Source organism: Adiantum capillus-veneris, chromosome 28 (assembly GCF_014529385.1).
Source record: "Adiantum capillus-veneris isolate H3 chromosome 28, ASM1452938v2, whole genome shotgun sequence".
NCBI classification, from domain to species: Eukaryota; Viridiplantae; Streptophyta; class Polypodiopsida; order Polypodiales; family Pteridaceae; genus Adiantum; species Adiantum capillus-veneris.
The window spans coordinates 2528780-2548554 of record NC_140958.1 but is presented as its reverse complement, the minus strand read 5'-3'; the positions used below and the strand labels follow the sequence as shown (position 1 = coordinate 2548554).

Below are 19775 nucleotides of genomic sequence, written 5' to 3'. Positions count from 1 at the left end.
TCTCTCTCTCTCTCTCTATCTCTCTCCCTCTCCCTTTATCTCCCTCTCATTATTTATCTCCCTCTTTCTCTCATTCTCTCTTTATCTCTCTCTCTCTCTCTCTCTCTCTCTCTCTCTCTCTCTCTCTCTCTCTCTTTATCCCTCTCCATTTACCTCCCTCTCTTTAAATTTATCTACTCTCTCTCTCTATGTTTTTATCTCTCTTTCTTCATTTATCTCTCTCTCTCTCTCTCTCTCTCTCTCTCTATTTCTATCTAACAAACTTAACATTTCTATCCAAACAAGCCGATCAAAGCAACCATTTCCAAATGAATGAGGTATGTTATGGATTCACTTTTTTGTTTTTAATGTGTGTGTGTGTGTGTGTGTGTGTGTGTGTGTGTATGTGTGTGTGGGTATAGTAGAAAACAAAAGGGAAAGAGGGGGGAGGTGCTTTGTTTTGTGTTTACTTCTTTCTTTGTAGCACGGTTGAGCAGCTTCGGGTAGGTTCAGCTTCCAAAGACGATGGCGGAAAACCCCCTTCGATGAAACCCCCGTCGATGTTGTGCTTCCAAAGACGATGGCGGAACTTGGACAAAACCCCCTTCAACGAAACTTGGGAAGCTTGGAGAAGGAGAAAGAGGGAAGGGGAGAGGGGGTGGGGAAGGGTGGGGGGGGGGGGAAGCTTGGGAGAGATGGCGGAGAGAAAGAACGCAGAGTATGCAGCAAAAAAGGTGGCATACTCTGCCTTCTTGCCTATTCTAGGTGCAAGGCATTACCGTGGATATTACCGCAAATATTACCATGCTCATTGTCGCGCCCATTACCGCGTATATTACCGCGGCCGGTAATTTCAAATGGATACATGGGAATCCGAGGTTGCAAGGGGGGCAAACGGTAGAGGCAAGAGTGACTGGGCAATTTGGTTACACCGCATGGTGATCCTCCCATTGGCTCTACTTTCGCAGCTCCTATGGAATCTTCGTTGCACTCTAAGAAAAGATGAGCACATGTTCCACATGTGTAACGAGTTACTATCTCATGAGCCCGACCTGTGTTAGGAGGATTGTCAGCCTTGCACTAAACGCGCTACCAAAACGGAGGATAGATTGATGACGAGTGCTCGAACACCTCTTTACGATGGTGCACGGTACTCGGTGCTCCGAGCATCGTTGGAATTCCTCAAACTGCGAGCAAAATACGATTGGAATAATGCAACTGTCGATGCACTACTTTTGTAAGTATTGAATGTGGCTTTTATATACTCTCTACTCGCTTTATGGTGCCGTCTTCCAGCAATTATACTAATGCGCATGTTTGTTGTAGTTTGATGGGAAAAATGTTGCCAGAAGACCACCACATGCCTCTAGATTGTCGACGAGCTGGATCGTATGTCACTACACTTGGAATGGAGTATGAGCGCATCCATGCATGCATCAAGGATTGCATTCTATACCGCAATGAGCATGCACATGCTATCGCATGTCCCGTGTGCAGGGAGGTAGGATACAAGACAGGAGTGAGCAGGGTGCACCTACCCCGCAAGGTATTGAGACATTTTCCATTAATTCCTTGCATCCAACACATGTTTAAAATCAGGTCTACCGTAGAGCTTCTTGCGTGGCATGCGAACCATCACTCAAATGATGGAATGATGGGTGTCCCTGCCGATTCACCTCCATGGAGGCACATCGAAACTCAATGGTCAGAGTTTGGGTTGGAGCCTCGACACTTGAGGCTTGGGTTAGCAAGTGATGGTGTCAACCCCTTCGGCAGTAAGTCTACTTCATGGAGCACTTGGCATGTGGTGATATTCAACTACAATATTCCACCATGGGAGACAACCAAGAAGGGCAATATACTTCTTTCCTTGCTTGTGCCAGGGAAGTACAAAGTCTCAAATATTGACATCTACCTCGAGACCCTCATGGAGAAGTTGCAGGAGTTATGGAGAGGCATTCCTATTGTCGATGTCTCACTTGCAAAGAGGGGGAGAAAGGCCATTGTGAAGGGAATCCTTATGTGGACTATGCATGACTATTCTGGGCTTGAAGAGATTTTTGGTAACCCCCTTTCCTCTATCTCTCTCTCCCTTTTTTCCTCTCTCCCTTTAGTTCACTCATCTCTCTAACCATATGATATGTATGCAGGGTTGTCCACATCGGGGCATAATGCATGTCCTACTTGCCGGCCATCGTTAGTGATGGAGAGGCCCGATTCCTTGCGCAAGGTAATCTATCCAAACAACCATCATTTCTTACCCCAAGGGAATAACAAGCACAAGGCTTTAACAAATGGAAAGACCCCTCTAAATCTCACGATGGCAGATTGGGCAACTATTTGGGAAGAATGCCATAATAACAATCCGTCTCCGTGTCCTCCACCAAAAGGTATGTCAAGGTATTCTATATTTTTATTACTTCCATATTGAAAGGACTTAAAAATACAACACCTCTTGGATCCCATGCACATATTCAAGAATGTAGCTGAAACACTATGGGACCACATTATTGGCAAGAAGATCTCTTTGGGTGTGAGGGAGGATTTAAAGCTTTTAAAACATCTCCCCGCCTTTGCTACTCCATGTCGTTCCCCAAATGGAAAGATTGTGCTTCCTAGAGCACCATGTATGCTAGCCAAATAAGAATTAGACAAGCTAAAGGGTACCATTGCCTCTATTCGCACACCAACATGATACATTAGGTCACTAAAGGGAGCTTTCACAGAAGCGAACAAGGGTGGAAGCGTTCAATTGTATGGGCTGAAGTCCCATGATTGGCACAAGATGCTTCACGTAATCTTCATACTCCCAATTCTATCTATAGTTTGTGTGTATGAATATCACTCACTTTCCCTTCCCTGATTTACATTCTAGTTCATTCTGCTGGTGAGTATGTGTATATGTTGGGACATGAAAGTAAGGGACACTATTTTCAAACTAGGAGAGCTAGTAAGGTACACCACAAGACTCCACTCAACTACACCTTTTTTATGTACACAATAATTTCAACTAGCACATAGTGTATCCTTGTGTGTTTTCTTACAGGTTTGTGATCTCCAAGGAAATCGAAATAGATGCTATCCCTGCTGCTCAAACACTTGCAACAAAAACTGTGTGCACCATTGAAGATGCATTTCCTCGATCAGTTCTTCTTAGTCAAATTCACCTCTTGGTTCACGTGGTGGAGGAGATCACTATATGTGGAGTAGTGCACGCACAATCGATGTTATTCTAAGAGGGTTTTTTAAAGACTCTCAAAGATTTTGTGCGGCTACGGTCTCAACCAGAGGCATGTACGGTCGAAGGGTGGATCATTCAAGAGGCATTTGTTTACAAATCAGAGTATTTGGCACAAGTTGATCCTTCAATGCCTCGCATGTGGTCAGACGAGGAAGATGCAAGGATGACTTCACACTTGCCAAGTGGAAAGGGGAAACTACTTAACATGGATATGAATCTATCCCGAGTGTTCAATAAGTTTTGTATTCTCAATACAAAGATTATGACCAAGTGGGTGGACTTGTGGATAGTGGCAAAGGCAAGGCATTTGCAAGAGAGGGAAGCATGGAAACAAGCACATGGAGGAAGGAGGGAACCCCCAATGCCTGCATGTTTCCTAGATCTCATTAGTGCAGAGTGGATTCATGAGAGAATGACCGAGGCAAAAGCACGCGAAGAAGACATCACCTGCAAAGAATGGGAGTATGCACGAGGCTGCGTACCAAAGGTAGAGTACTCATATACCTAAACCATATTTTAACGCTATTTCTTGAAATTATCTTTAATATGTATTTGATAAATTAATATATTTTTCCATTATGTAGTGCCTTTCCTTTAACTCTATGTGGTCAAAGGGTCATCACTTTTGTACGTGCCACATTGACGAGCGTAGAATCACCATGGATTGTGCCATCATGGACAACTTTGACACAAACGGTGATGAAGCCAGGTACTGTTAGGAAATAAGACGTAGCTAAATAGATAATTGAGTAGATGACTTAATGGAGAGAGACAGATTTATATACACGAGATTATAGAGTAGAGAGAGAGAGAGAGTACACACGATATACGTGGTTCACCCAATGTGGGCTACGTCCACGGGAAAGCAGCCACTCAATGGCTTTAGTACTTCAAAACAAGAAGTAGTTTACAAAGGGATTATACCCTTAATGGAGCTCCCGCCTTGCTTCACTCTCACCACCTCACACTCACCTTGTTGCATCAACTTCACACTACGAAATGTGTGTAGAAATGGCCTCCTTTTATAGGCCAAAAGGGCTGCCCTCTCTTATGAGAGACAGCCATGTGTAGCCGCCCTTGTGCGAATAAGTCCAAATCGGACCCTCCAATCCGCCCATGTGTGGCCGCCCTTGAGAAGACAAGTCCGCTTTTGAATTCGGCCAGCGGCCATTGAATTCGGCCACCGGCCATTGACTTCCGACCACCGGCCATCGGCCATTGACTACTGGCCACCGGCCAACCGACCGGTTGTTTTCCGACCACTTTTCGGCCGCCGTCCGGCCATAATATTCCGGCCAAAAAAAAAGTCTCAGGGGCCTCCGCCCCCGAGGCCTTTAAATTTGCCCCTGATTCTTGTCCGTTAAAATTTTGGTTTCCGATGAGTGATTTTCCTTCACGCACGATGGCTTCTCCTCATAATGGGGGCCTTACAAATGTGCGCTTTTACCATAGAAAATTACAAGGGTAAACATTAGGGGAACTTTGAGGTCATTTTTGTGCCTTTTAGCGTGTAGAGAGAGAGTGGTCTCAACCAATGGTTGAAGAGCTTCCGTTACGGAACCTCTATTTTTGAAAACTCACAAAAAAAGCAAGTATTCTATCTTTACCGCAACTTTGAGCTGGTAAATAGCAATGTAAACAAGTAAAAGTGTAAAGGCATTCAATAGCTGTCACTTTTAGAAAGACGTACTTCTCATATTATATTGTTTTCATTTTGCACGTCGTCATCATAAAACAACGTTTGGATTCTATCTCATGATCTTTTCCAGATTTGAACCGTTTTTTGCACATTCTGCTTATTCTTCTCTTGAACTCAGGCTAAACTTCTCTGCTCATTTCTTTTTTCACCATGGAATCTTCATCACGATCAAAATGACCAAGAACTTCCATTGAAGCCATTGTCACTTACAACACGACTGATCAAAATGGAGAATGGATTCCAATAACTATACACAAAGGAACGTGGATACTGATGTAACCGTATGGGAACCTGCCTTGTTTGAGGAGGATGAGTCTCCTAAGGTATGTTAATGACCATTTTGCCCTGTCTTATTAATGTGCTGAACAATTAACCAAGACATATTTTTGCAGATTGAAATACTGGACACAGACAAATTCCTTGGCAGGGGGAAGGGTTCCAGACCCTTAAATTTAGGAAGGAACCAGAGCTTGGGACACTTTATTGGGAAGCTCAACAAAGAGACTGTCATTATATTCCATAACAAGTTTACAAGAGAACCATTGCGGCCAATGCTTGCAATTAAAGCACTTGCAAAGGTTGTTGGTTCATATCAGCTTCCTCCAGGGTTAGAGAAGTTAATATTGGTGGAAAAGGAGGAAGCCATCAGAATTTTTGGATTCTTCCCTGGCCTTACTGGTTCTAGAGCTGGTTATTTTGCAACAATGGCATCCTATGTGCTTGCCCACTCTGGGGACCTCAAGAGACAAATGATAGGCTACAATAAGCAGAAGTTTTTGAAGTTTAGGGGTGAAGTTGATGTACCTTCATCAAAAGACTGACTTTGCTCATACCTGTACTTTGGCCCACTTTCTACCTTGTCTCTCTCTTGTAGCTAGCCATTGTAAGAATTTTTCATTTGCAGATGAACTATTATATGAATTTTGTCTTTTCTGCTTCTTCCTGTGTAAGGCATTTGCTAATTAAATCTGAGTTCAGTAGTGCTTTCTTTTTCATTTTTGATCTGGTTCTATGCCATATTTGTCTATAGAACCATTGGAAAACCTCAAGCAAGCTGTTTGCCTTCACTGCACCTCCTCCATGTCTTGTATGCTTGAAAAACTTGGTTCTTGCTTGATAATGGGATTTCTCCATGCCTTGTGTAGACCATATGGACAGGGAGCCCCATCTCTTTACAAACCAGGGAGTGTGATTGTAAATTATATGCTGGCAAAGTAAAAGTGTGTCAATAATTAGTAAGTATGAGATTAATCATATGCTTCCAAACTAAAAGTATGTACATATTAAAAAGGAATAAAAAACTTACCATGTAATGTGTGAATTCCTGATCCCAAGCATCTTTCATTGCACTTCTGAAGTTATTGAGCACTTTCTTGAAATTTGGCAGATCATTTTTTCCCCAGGATGTCTTATCACAGTAGGAAAATACTTTGTCTAGTGATTCCCATACCTCTGCCTTTTTGTTTCTTGATGTACCTTCAAGACCATGATCTTTGATGGCATTGTGGAGAGCTTTCCACTGGTTATACTTCACATTGGATGAACCCTTCTTGGCATTTACCTTTCCTAGTTTGCCATGAAACCCTAGGAAAGCTCTGGCCTTCACACCACCAACAGATACCTTTCTAGGCACATTGTTTCCATTTGAAGACCTCTTCAGGTCTGTTTCAATCTTAACCTTACCACGGTGAAGGCCAATTTCTGATAAAACCGTTTCAATACATTTGATTGCAGGATCTCTAGCTGATTTTGGCTGTAACTTCCAGGCAAACCCCACATAGAGATGTACAATTTTCTCCACAATTCTGCAAAGAGCATGCAGAGTGCATATGTGGACATTAGCAAGTGGAATATTTAAAACTGCTTTGAAGTTTGGATCTTGAGTATGCCTATTGGGTGCTTTGTTCCAATTTGCAGGATTACATTCTTTTGCTGATGCCATACAATACAGACAAGGGCTCTTTGCCATAGCTCCTTTGGAGACATTGTACATACATTTAAGGGTTTTAAGGTCTCCTCCCATGTGCCATTCCACCCTGTAACTTCCAAACCCTTCAACTTCAAGCTCTTCCCCTAATTCTTGTGCATTAATGACTTCGGGTATTGTTGTTTGATGGAAAACCCAATCCAGAACATCAAAGTCTTCACTCTCTACTTCAAAAGCACCTAGCCACCAGACATTCTTCTCCGATTGCACGATGAAGTACTTGGTATCCTTCGGTTTCAATGCTCTGTTCATTAAAGTTATGGAAATCCTCTCAATTTTTCTGTTCTTAACAATCTCACATTCATCAAGCTTTATCACAAAACTCACAACACCATTTGCTTCTGTATGCTCCAGCTCATAGAATCTGATCATTTCCTTCTGAAGTGTCTTCAAGTCAAGGAAAATATTATTGAACTCGTCAAATTGAAGATCCCTCTTTTTACCATGATAGGTACCATGAATGTGGTGAGGCTCACCCAACATCTCCATTATCCTCTCATTGATCTTTTTCCTTGCCTGCTGCACAATGGATGGCTTTGGAAGCAAAGAGGACCTGACCTTACATTGCTTTAACCTTGACTTCATATTTCTGAACAGCTTGCTATAACCATCTCTGCTAATGCCTACCTTATCCATAGTATATTGCACATCCTCCTTTTCCAAGCAAGAGCTCTGCAAAAATCCCTCAATGCACTACTCCTTTGCCTTTTTAAACTTCTTCTCTGTGAAAATCTTTTTGGCAACCTTGAGAGGTAAAACATCACAATAATGTTTAGCTGCCATTTCCATGTTTGATGCAGAGTTTGGTTGTAGCAAAGTCCTAAATCAAAAGGTACAAAATTAACTGATTATTGTCCAAATGACACCAACAAAATAAACAAACTAAATTAAAGTTAACTGAATATTAATCATTTAATAAAGAACAATAGCATAATAACAATAACATAAGCATAATAATGTGGAGCAGAATCACAATACAACTTAACAAAAAGATTAACAACCTAACATAAGCAGAATCATATAAAATAAGCATAAGCAGAATTATATAAAATAACAATACCTTGCTGCTCTGATTCTCCTGCTGCAACCTCCTCCACCACGTCTCAAGGCTTCAATGTTCTTTAACTTCTTTTCTCTTTGTCTGTTTCCTAACATTGTATTCTTGCTTCTAGCTTGTTTGAGCTGAGTTTGTAGCTTTTCGTTGCTCTCTTTATATTCCTCAAGTTGTTGTTTGAGAGTATTTATCATTTGTTTGGTCAAATGATCTTCTAACTTAAGAATATCTCTCTCTGCCGCAAGACTCTGTATATAACCCAGCAACCCTCTTTGACCATCACCCACAAATTTTATCAAAGATAAACAATTTGAGAATGGGGGAGTGCTCTTTGTCATTGGGTCCACTGGATACAATCTTCCATCAGTCCAGAGATCAATGTGATTTTTTTGATCTTTCCGCATTGCTTCAAATATGGACGAGGACACCTTTGCACATTTGTTTCTCTTGCGCACTGGACAATATTCTTCATTTAGCTCAATGTGTAGATGGTATAAGCTTCTTCTCTTCCTCATGGAAGTCTGTTAACAGTATTTGTCAGAGATAGTACTATAGGAAAAAGCTGTGCAGATACGAGGAAGAAGATGACATAGAAAAGGTTTGTTTCAGCTTTTGGAAATTTTGAATTCTGGGCCAGAACTGACGTTTTCGTTAGTTTTGGAGGGAGTATTTTTTAGAATACGAAAGATCCTAGAAAGATTTGACAATGACATGTTTCGGTGGAGGTAAAAAGGACGCAAACTCACCTTTTTACAAACATTTCACTATTTTTAAAATAAAGTATATATTCTCTCTCTACATATTCTTACAGGGCACAAAAGTGACCTCAAAATTCCCCTAATGTCAGGCTCCATACTTAACAATCTCCCACTTGGAGACTGATCTCCAAATCAAACCTGTGACTGCTTTCCATTCTGGCTTCTTATCCTTGAATGCCGATTGAAGATGAGCAAAAGCCGATTGCCTCCGTCATTGCTACATACTCTGATTCCGTGGTAGAAAGTGAAACCACTTTCTGCAGCTTTGAAGCCCAGCTTACTGCTGTGCCTCCAACCGTGAACACATATCCAGTAGTGCTCCTTCGAGTATCTTTGTCACCTGCCATATCTGCATCAGCATACCCTTCTAGAAAAATATCAGTTCCTCCAAAATACAAAGCATTTGTTGTTGTCCCTTTTAGATACCTAAGTATCCACTTCACAGCTCGCCAATGCTCTTTACCTGGGTTGTCCATGAACCTACTCACAACTCCCACTGCATGTGCAATGTCTGGCCTTGTCCAGACCATAGCATACATTAGAGAACCTACCGCTGCAGCATATGGAACTTTAGACATATAGGCTATCTCCTCTTGTGTCTTTGGACACGTATCCTTCGTTAGTTTAAAATGACTAGCCAAAGGTGTAGAAACTGGTTTTGCATTTTGCATTGCAAAACTTTCTAGTACCTTCTTGATGTAATCTTCTTGAGATAGCTTTATTGTCTTCTTCGTCCTATCCCTTGATATTTTCATACCAAGTATCCTCTTTGAAGCACCTAAATCTTTCATTGAAAAAGATTTCGACAGCTCCTCTTTTAGGTCTTTGATGTCCTGCATGTTAGCACTTGCAATCAACATGTCATCAACATACAACATTAGGATGATGAATTTCCCATCTCCCAAATTCTCCGTGTAGACGCAGTGATCCGAGTTGCATCTTGTGAATCCATGATTCAACATCCATCGATCAAACTTCAAGTACCATTGTCTTGATGCTTGCTTTAAACCATACAAGCTCTTCTTTAATCTGCAAACCATTTTCTCCTTACCTTTTACTTCATACCCCTTTGGTTGAAGCATGTAGATTTCCTCCTCTAAGTCACCGTGAGGGAATGCCGTATTTACATCCATTTGCTCGAGATTTAGATCATGAGAAGCCACAAGGCTTAAGACAAGCCTAATTGAGTTCATTTTTATAACAGGAGAAAATATTTCATTGAAGTCAATACCTTTCTTTTGAGAAAAACCTTTTACCACAAGCCTAAACTTGTACCTTTTCTTCCCACCTTCTTCTTCCTTTAGCTTGTACACCCATTTGTTTTGAAGTGCCCGCTTACCTTTAGGCAACTCAACCAACTCCCATGTTTGGTTGCGATGTAGTGAGTCCATCTCCACTTGCATGCTCTTCGTCCATTCTTCTTTGGATTCATGTTGCATAGCTTCTTCATATGATTCCGGCTCTCCAGAATCTGAGATCAAGAGATGGTTGAAGGAAGGAAAAAACCTTTCTGGAGGTCTACTTGCTCTTGTAGATCTTCGGGGAATAGGTTGAGGCTCCTCATTTGGTTGACGTTGTTGCATATTGTCATCGTTTGCAGTCCTTGAGTCTTCACCGTCCTCAAGCTCCATGTACTCATCACCTGTTTCTTTTGTTTGTTTTCTTTCCAAGTAATCTTTGTACATATTTTGTTCGTTAAAAATTACATCCCTACTCCTTAAGATTTTACCATCTTCAGGATTCCATAGGCGATACCCAAAGTCTCCTTCTCCATAGCCAATGAAGAAACACTTTTTGGACTTTGCATCTAACTTTGATCTTAGGCTTCTATCCATGTGCATGAAAGCCTCACAGCCAAACACTTTGAGAAATGAATAATTCACCGGTTTACCTGTCCATGCCTCTTCTGGAACTCCCCCATCCAATGCCGTTGAGGGTGACCGATTGATTAAGTACACAGATGTACTTACAGCTTCCGCCCAAAGCTCAAGCGGTAGGCCTGCATGTAGCCGGATACTTCGTGCTCGTTCCATGATTGTCCTATTCATCCTTTCCGAAATCCCATTTTGTTGAGGTGTCCTTGGGGTTGTCCTTTGCCTCCGAATTCCATTGCTAGCACAAAAGCTTTCAAAAGCTTGGCTGCAATATTTGCCTCCATTGTCGGATCTGAGGCATTTAACCTTGGTACCTGTTTCATTCTCCACAAAGTCTTTCCACCTTTGAATTATGGAAAATACATCGGATTTATTCTTCATGACATAAACCCATGTTTTTCTAGTCGCATCGTCTATGAATGTTACATAGTACAATGAGCCACCAAGTGATGGTGTACTTGCAGGACCCCAAACATCAGAATGAACCAACTCAAGTTTTTTATTTTTTCTTTCATTTCCTGATTTTTGAAATTTTACCCTCTTTTGTTTACCATAAACACAATCTTCACAGAACTCTAAGTCCACTTCTTTCAAACCTGGTAGAAGCTTCTTTGTTTGAAGGATTTGCATTCCTTTGGCACTCATATGCCCAAGTCGGTAGCGCCACACCGCACTGTCAACTTCTGTAGTTGTTGCACAAGCTGAAGGTTGCGTGCTAACAGTACACAAGTAAAGTGTACCGACTTTTTCACCCTTGGCAACCACCAAAGCTCCCTTTGAGATCTTCCACCGTTTGTTTCCGAATGCAATGTTGTGACCTTCATCGTCCAATTGTCCTGTAGAGATCAAATTTTTGCGAAGAGAAGGAACATGCCTAACATCTTTAAGCTTCCATTCATTTCCGTTAGCAGTTTTGACAGAAACTGTACCTTTTCCGAAAATCTCACAAGCTTCATCATCTCCCAAGGATACATACCCAAAATTACCTTTGGTGTAGTCTTGGAAATGTTGCTTGTGTGGTGTCGCATGGAATGAAGCCCCGGAATCTACTATCCAGAAATTAGACACATTGTCTAATGAGAGAATTAGAGCATCTTGCTCTACTTTACCTGCCACATTGGCCTCCGATGTTGGCTTGTTGTCTTGAGACTCTGTCTCCTTCTTCTTCTTGGACCAGCAATCCTTCTTGACGTGGCCCTTCTTGCCGCAGTTCCAACATTCAAGAACTGACTTTGTGCATGACTTGATCCGCCTTGAGCGATCATGGCCCTTTTGGTTTTTGAACCTCTCCTTAAGCCTTCCTCTTGTTTCCACTGATAGTGCAGCACTTGATGATTCTCCTGTGCTTCTCCTTCGCATTTCCTCGCTTAGGAGAACACCCACAACATCATCAAACTTAAGAGTATTTGTGCCAGAGATAGAATTACTTACAGCCATCACAAGGCTGTCCCAACTATCTGGTAGAGATGATAGTATAAGGAGAGCTCACACTTCGTCATCGAAATTTATTTTCACTGATCGAAGTTGACTTATGTTTGTGTTAAAGTCATTTAGGTGTTCTGCAACTGAACCATTCTCTGCCATCTTTAGATTATACAAGCACTTCATAAGAAATACCTTATTGGATGCCGATGGTTTCTCGTAGAAGTCGTCAAGTGACTTCATCAAGTCCTCCGTGGTCTTCATCTCCGAAACATTGAAGGCCACCGTTGACGCCAAGCTTAACCGGATTGTTCCCAGTGACTTTCGATCAAGGACAATCCATGCTTCATCTGCCATTGTTGCGGGCTTCTTCGCAAGACCGCCTAGTGGCAAATAGAGGTCCTTCTGGTAGAGATAGTCTTCAATCTGCATCTTCCAATGTTGGTAGTTTTTGCCGTTAAACTTCTCAATCTTGAGCTTCCCTTCCTCCGCCATAACTCCCACTCAATTCAAGGAATCCTTTCCTTGAGACAATTTAGCTACGAGCAAACCTTGCTCTGATACCAGTTGTTAGGAAATAAGACGTAGCTAAATAGATAATTGAGTAGATTACTTAATGGAGAGAGAAGGATTTATATACATGAGATTATAGAGTAGAGAGAGAGAGAGAGTACACACGATATACGTGGTTCACCCAATGTGGGCTACGTCCACGGGAAAGCAGCCACTCAATGGCTTTAGTACTTCAAAACAAGAAGTAGTTTACAAAGGGATTATACCCTTAATGGAGCTCCCTCCTTGCTTCACTCTCACCACCTCACACTCACCTTGTTGCATCAACTTCACACTACGAAATGTGTGTAGAAATGGTCTCCTTTTATAGGCCAAAAGGGCTGCCCTCTCTTATGAGAGACAGCCATGTGTAGCCGCCCTTGTGCGAATAAGTCCAAATCGGACCCTCCAATCCGCCCATGTGTGGCCTCCCTTGAGAAGACAAGTCCGCTTCTGAATTGGGCCACCGGCCATTGACTTCCGACCACCGGCCACTGGCCATTGACTTCAGACCACCGGCCATCGGCCATTGACTACCGGCCACCGGCCAACCGGCCGGTTGTTTTCCGACCACATTCCGACCGCCGTCCGGCCATAATATTCCGGTAAAAAAGAATATTCCGGCCTTTAAAGTTGCCCCTGATTCTTGTCCGTGAAAATTTTGGTTTCCGGTGAGTGATTTTCCTTCACGCACGATGGCTTCTCCTCATAATGGGGACCTTACAAATGTGCGCTTTTACCACAGAAAATTACAAGGGTAAATCAGGCTCTATACTTAACAGGTACTGCGAAACTATTGAAAGGACACTAAAGGTTAATTTTAGAACCTTTCATACCTTCATCTTCGAGTGCAAGTGGTTTGCAAACGTGTCTAGACGACATGAGAATGACCTCTACATGGTCGACTCTAGTGTGCATCACACAGGAAGGTATGACAATTTAGTTTTGCCGCGCAATTATGAGCAAGTGAGTGAGATATATCTGTTTTATTCTTATTTGCTTGTAGCGTTAGTTATACCAATGTTACTCACTTTGAGATTCTATTTTATAGGTCATCTATATCCTAGCAATCTACCAACCAAAACTTTGGTTGGTAATTCCCGTAACACCTCGGGGTAGAACCATTTTTTCCACTAATGAAGTGGAGACTATCTTTGACCCTCTTCCACCTACGAATTTGGAAGAGGTGGAAACAGAGGAGAGGGAGGTCAATGAATCAAGTCCGACGGCAGCAAGTCTTAGCGAAGATGATTGTCATGATGATGAAGATGATGAGATGGAGGATGAAGAAATCGAAGATGATGAAGGCAATGCATCCAAACGACAATTTCGTTTCTCAGTTTATTGATTTAGGAGCCATGGGCTTAGAATTGGATGATGCCTCATGTAGAGATCTTTTGGAAGATGATTCATAAACATTTTTCAGTTATGAAGTTTTTTGGTCCTGTAATCCATTCATCTCTCTCTCACCCCTCTTCGTCTCTTTAGATTTAGGAATACGCTCAATTATGTTAATCAATTGACAGTAATTATTTTAGTTGTAACCAAGTGTAATCTTATATCCCCCCTCCTCCTCCCTCTCTCTCTCTCTCTCTCTCTCTCTCTCTCTCTCTCTCTTTCTCTTCTTTTTTAAATTTAAAAATTTTATACACTATTCTTTATTTTTTATTGAGAGGAGGGAAACACCAAAATTGAAGGGGGGGAGGGGGGGAAGGGAGGGGGTTTAAGCCAGAATTTGAAAGTTTAGGCGCTAAATTTGGCTGTCGGATATAACAACGATAATCAACGCGGTAATAACAACGGTAATCTACGCGGTAATGATAGCGGAAACAGTCGCGGTATTATTTTAAACACAAAAAAAAACCCACCCTCCTCTCTCTTGTTTCCCTACTTGCATTTGCACCTTCTCTCTACAAAACGTGATAAAACAGCGCCATAAACACTTGGAGATTTTCATAGTGCTTGCGAGATCTGAAGCGGCAAGAACGTTTTTCTTAACTGAACAAAGGGAGCCGATTTAGGACTTATAGCAATGACTGCTACATGATAGAAATCATGGGTTTGGGATTTAAGATTGGCTTGAGGACATGGTATTGAAGACTCTATGTATATATTTTAATACATATTTTTAATAAACAAACATAATCGTCTATTTTTTATTTAATTTAAAGTTCTAACTTAAAGAATTAACAAAAAGAGAGAGAGCGTTGTTTACCATAATTCATCTTGAAGTCAAAATTGTAAATTTGTATCGCTTATGTACGCACCGATCCGACCAAGGTCCACACTACTATGCGAAATGCAAACAATATGAGCAACGAGAACAATCACAAATGCAAGAACACCGGCGCCAGAGAGAGAGAGAGAGAGAGAGAGAGAGAGAGAGAGAGAGAGAGAGAGAGAGAGAGAGAGAGAGTTAGAGTTTGTGGGTGTGTGTGTTCCACTCAAGAGCTAGAGTTTGTATATGTGTGTAAAAGAGCTAGAGAGAGAGAGAGAGAGAGAGAGAGAGAGAGAGAGAGAGAGAGAGAGAGAGAGAGAGAGCACTAGAGCCAGAGTTTTGTATGTGTGTTTCACCCAAGAGCTAGTGTGTGTGTGAGAGAGAGAGAGGGAAGGGAGAGAGATCATTTAAAGATCTCGAGTGAAAATTGCACATCATATAGTCGTTGCGCGTCCAAACCATCGCTGATGCAACCTTTAAAAAAAAAAACAATCCGTCGCTTAAGCAGCTCCCTGCTCATGCTACGCGTCACTTATGCCACGCATTTTGCCACACGTCGTTTATGCCACGCGCCACTTATGTGACGCAAAGTAAAAATCTCATTTCAATTGCTTATGCGACGGCTACGTGTCGCTAGAACCCTCGCGAATAGCCTTGTTTATGCGACGTACAATAGCAACGGTTAGAGCGAAGCCGTTTTGCCTCGTTAATGCGATGATAATTCGTCGTTGTAGCCCTCGCTGTAGGGGGGCAAATGTAGTAGTGCCATTTGGAGGGGGGACCGGCTCCATGTAAATCTGGTCCTCAACTATTGTGAATAGCTTAATTTCTCTCTCTTTTGAAGTATTGTTCATGCCTATCTAACAGGTGTTATGCTTTTTGTTGCTCTCTCCATCCAAGCACTCTTGCTATGCTCATTATGAATGTATTCTAATGAAATGCTCACTATGTTTATGCTATTTTCCTCTACACACAAGTTACTAGGCCATTAAATGTTACAATAGGTGTTAATTTTTACCTACTTTGTGGTACGATCTTTAAGAATATGATTAGAAAAAATTCACATCGAGTACTTGCAAGTTCTTGAGTGCAAATTATTTTCATAATGTGTTTTGGTGTTCTCACTCTATAGGACGAAAAAATATTATGTATTGATAAGTTTCTCTTATGAAGTGAAGAAGGTAAGTAATAATTAAGAGCTTGATCATTTTTTACATCACTACTTTATTTTTTCCTCACGTTGAGAGTAAAAAAAATTGACGCATAGATAAGAAAAAATAACCTTTGACCAAAAAAAAAGGATGAGAAAAATAATTTGCACTTCTTGGGTTTTTACACATAAGAGTGCAAAAGGGGATGGAAAAAATTCCTTTTTCTCAAAGTGCAAAAAAGGTCTAAAACTTGTAGTGATAGAATTTAGAGATAAGACATAAATAATGAAGATTAAGAGAAAATACTAGAATAGAACACACCAACATCCCTACTTCGGGATGGATGTAATATCTTACTTAGAAGTTGATAGCAGACAAACAATGACACTTGCAACTAACGTTGTATCACATAATAGTTCTAGAATCTAGTCCCTCTGAGGATGGGCCTCTAATGCATGGATTAATCGTAGGTTTTATAATTTTTGCACATAACAAATTGTCATGGGATTACACAAGGGCAACAACTCTTCACGCTAGGAGCTTGACCAAAGAGGAAGGCTAGGGTGGATATGTTTTGGCATTGCTTTTTGATGGGCTGATTGGATTAAATCATTTCATCCTTTAGGACGGGCAACCATGGATGTTTCAATTACCGACTCATGCAGGTTTGAAGGGAAAGTCTTCAGTCTACTTTCAGTTCATGTGCGACGCTGCATCATCTTTAACATGATTTTTCGTTTTGAATCTGCTTGCGCCACTCACTAGTACAGCTGCTCATTGCTCAGTTTGACTGAATCGACCTTCACACGGCCCTTGGCAGAAAATGTGCTCATGCATTCTGCAGGAGGTGCTTTGTAATAAGCTGGAATTGTGTTGGGGAAGAACATTTGCCGGACACCCTCTGCCCTAATGATCGGGAAGATGATGTTTGCCGCACCCTACCAAGTCAAACGAGTGAGAATGCTCAGCAAATGTGATGTAGGGCATCATAGCCCAATAATATGGCTATTATACAAGGAAAACAAACCATGATCAATCGTGTTCCAAGCCACACCCTCTTGAATGAAGGAAATGGTATCAATATGCGGCCCACCCCAAAGACTGCAACAGCACAAAAATGTGCTAGCAAGCTCAAAGGCTGCGGATTTAGACCCGACAATAATGCTACAGGTCCAGTGGAGAATGCGCCTCCTAAGCTCAGGTAGTCAAAGCAAGCCTGCCTCATCTCCTTCATTGCAATATCAGGTGAAGCACAGAAGACCTTGTATAGAGCACCGGCTAGAGTGTTTATAGTTGATGCCACTGGCTGTGCGCAGAATATAAAGATTAGTGTCGTATCGATGACATACAATTTGTGCAATCTCACTGAAGCTAAATATTAAAGAGACTAGTGCGAGATTGATCTCCGGCCATGAGCTAAATTACCTTCCGCAAAGTGTAGAACTTCTCCAAGTAATCACATAATGCTGCAGAATCGTGAAAATTTTTCAATGGTCGGAGCAAGTCTCTCAGCAGGACAATGTCGGACAAGGCAACGGTCATCCCCCCTCCTGTCAGCGGATGTCGCATGTTAAATGCATCTCCCAAGAGAATCGCTCCTGGACGTGGGACAGGGAAAGCAGGCATGCTTTTGTTTGGCATCGAGCGGATGTTTCTCCGCTCTAATGCTATCAAAAAGGTTTTTTGCAGCTGATCAGGTACCTGGACAAGGGAGAAACTTATGTCTAATTAGATGAACTTATACAATCACAATTGCATAAACCATGTTTAGGGTTTATTGTTTAGTTGGAGAACAAAGAGAAAAACTGACTCAGAATCAAAAGAAAGGTTTAGGGTTCAGTGTTTGATTGATAATCCACATTTTGAAAGCCAGTCCATAATTAGAGATCTACTTTGTTAGCGAAAACGAAAGAAATGTAGATTGGTAAGGCTGGGCTATGCGTTTACCTGAGGCACCACCACCGTTTTCAAGTAGCTTGTCATCTCGCCACTGGCTATAGAGGGCACTTTTTCGCTAGGGATGTCAACCAAGCACCGCACCTCCGTGCTGCTAATTGGATAGAACAAGATAGGTGCTGGGTCTGCCAGTACGACATGCCCATAATTGGCATGTGGAAGGTTGCAGTTCTCTAAGACCAGTCCGACGAAGCATGAAGAGATTTCAGGCTGGATACCAAAAGAATCATTTAGCGCTCTCTCTCTCTCTCTCTCTCTCTCTCTCTCTCTCTCTCACAAAAGTACCTTGGATGTGCATAACGTGCGCCTGAGGTTGGAGAAGCATCCATCACAAATGACTGTTAGAGGAGCATATACCGCCATTTCAGTTCCACCAGCAACCCTATACTTGACACCCTTCACAATGCCATCCTCTTCAACAAGGGAACGCACAGAACCTTGTTGTAGCGTAACCCTGGACAGCAAACAAGTATGTGGTAGATTGCAACAGACAATTCCTGATATAGGTGGCAGATTGAGGATGGTCCTTACGTTGGAAGATTAGAAGCTTTGCCTCGCATTTTTTGAATGAAGCGCCCATTATGAAAACTCCTTCCAGCAACATCACCATCATAACCTTTGAGAGGATATCCTACTTTTGTGTTCCTCCCTTCTTTGAAGAGGGCATATCCCAACACTCGTTGGGCATCAATATCTTCCACACAATCTGCAAAATAGAGGTCCAGCAAGAGTATCAAACACGAGACCAGTAGCAAGGAACCAATAAACAGCATGGCCTCAGTGCTTTACACTTTCAAAACACTGCCAAGTAATACCTGCAAGACCCAGCTCTACCAGTTTCAGGTAGCCACCTGGTTGTAGAAGCTCTCCCACTATACGGTCCGGCTCCGATATATCCCTCTCAATCACGAAAACCTTTCTTCCATCCTGAACAAAATAACATAATATATAATGAGATGTCAATTGGATCAAGGTTATCAGTAATGCAGGTGAGAATGACATGCACGTAAATCGGTTACTTGTCTTCACTTAGCAGGAAACAAGATACCACACGCATGTCCACGGGCAAATGTACCACTGCGAAACACTATACGAGGCTGTTGACAACCTGACGGCTAAGTGCAATCACAGACATCCACACATCAATATGCACACTCACAAGAAGATGCATGCTTGCACGATAAGAATTATAACAGAAGGATGTTAAAGAAAAAATGGCTTACCTTTCCAAGAGAATACGCAAGGGCCGATCCGGCGACACCTGCCCCTACAACAATCACATCAATGGCATCTGATCTCTCTGACAAACCTATAATATTGTCATCGGCAATGGGGGCAATGCGATTCCTGCGTTTGCAAGGCCATCGACTGGTCTTTTGATTTCCACAGCGGGTGATGATGATCAGAAGAGCTAAAATGGCACTCAACAGAAAAACTAATGGGAAGAGCATCACGTGCATAGAGCTGTTATGAAGTAGCCAGCTTGAAGACATATTGGCGATCATGCTCTGGGGTGCCCGTGGTTGGCAAGGAAGAGCGGGAAGGGGTTAATGTAGGCGCCGAGTTCACCGTGTGTCAGCCTAGGTGGGATGTATTGTGCCGCTGCATGTAACGAAGAGTCGTGGTCTGTGAGTGTCTACGTCGGCGTGGCCCTGATTTGCTCTCATTCTTTGTCCTAAGGTTCCAAGGACGCATGTAGCAACGCGTAGTCTTTAAATGAAACTGCACTTTTTAAGTTTACCCTATAGGGTAAAATACCCATATTAGGGTACCCCCACACGCAAGGGGGGTTAGCTGTTTTGAATTACCCCCCAAAAACTTGAGAATATTGATTTGACCCCTTCAACCCATTCTCCCTCACGATCACACGGTAAATAACTTGGG

General features: G+C 42.1%; 1 protein-coding gene across 1 annotated transcript; it reads right to left on the bottom strand.

Annotated features, from left to right (window-relative positions):
- Positions 1 to 16241: 16241 nt before the first annotated feature.
- LOC147419984 (squalene epoxidase 3-like) lies at positions 16242 to 19538 on the bottom strand. Its single transcript, XM_086504378.1, has 8 exons — positions 19115 to 19538; positions 18707 to 18818; positions 18423 to 18597; positions 18177 to 18345; positions 17883 to 18101; positions 17361 to 17636; positions 16963 to 17241; positions 16242 to 16873 (listed from the first exon to the last, which is right to left on the bottom strand). The coding sequence occupies exons 1-8, from the start codon at positions 19394 to 19396 to the stop codon at positions 16697 to 16699; spliced, it is 1689 nt and encodes a 562-aa protein (XP_086360504.1). The 5' UTR covers positions 19397 to 19538; the 3' UTR covers positions 16242 to 16696.
- Between the last annotated feature and the right edge of the window lie 237 nt (positions 19539 to 19775).

Bases quoted from the DNA above. Each gene is read 5' to 3' on its own strand.
- LOC147419984 (XM_086504378.1), bottom strand. From the start codon at position 19,396: ATGATCGCCAATATGTCTTCAAGCTGGCTACTTCATAACAGCTCTATG. The intron at 17,242-17,360 runs GTAATTTAGCTC...TTCTGCGCACAG, and splicing joins AGTTCTACACTTTGCGGAAG to CCAGTGGCATCAACTATAAA. The intron at 16,874-16,962 runs GTTTGTTTTCCT...TTGACTTGGTAG, and splicing joins TTGGAACACGATTGATCATG to GGTGCGGCAAACATCATCTT.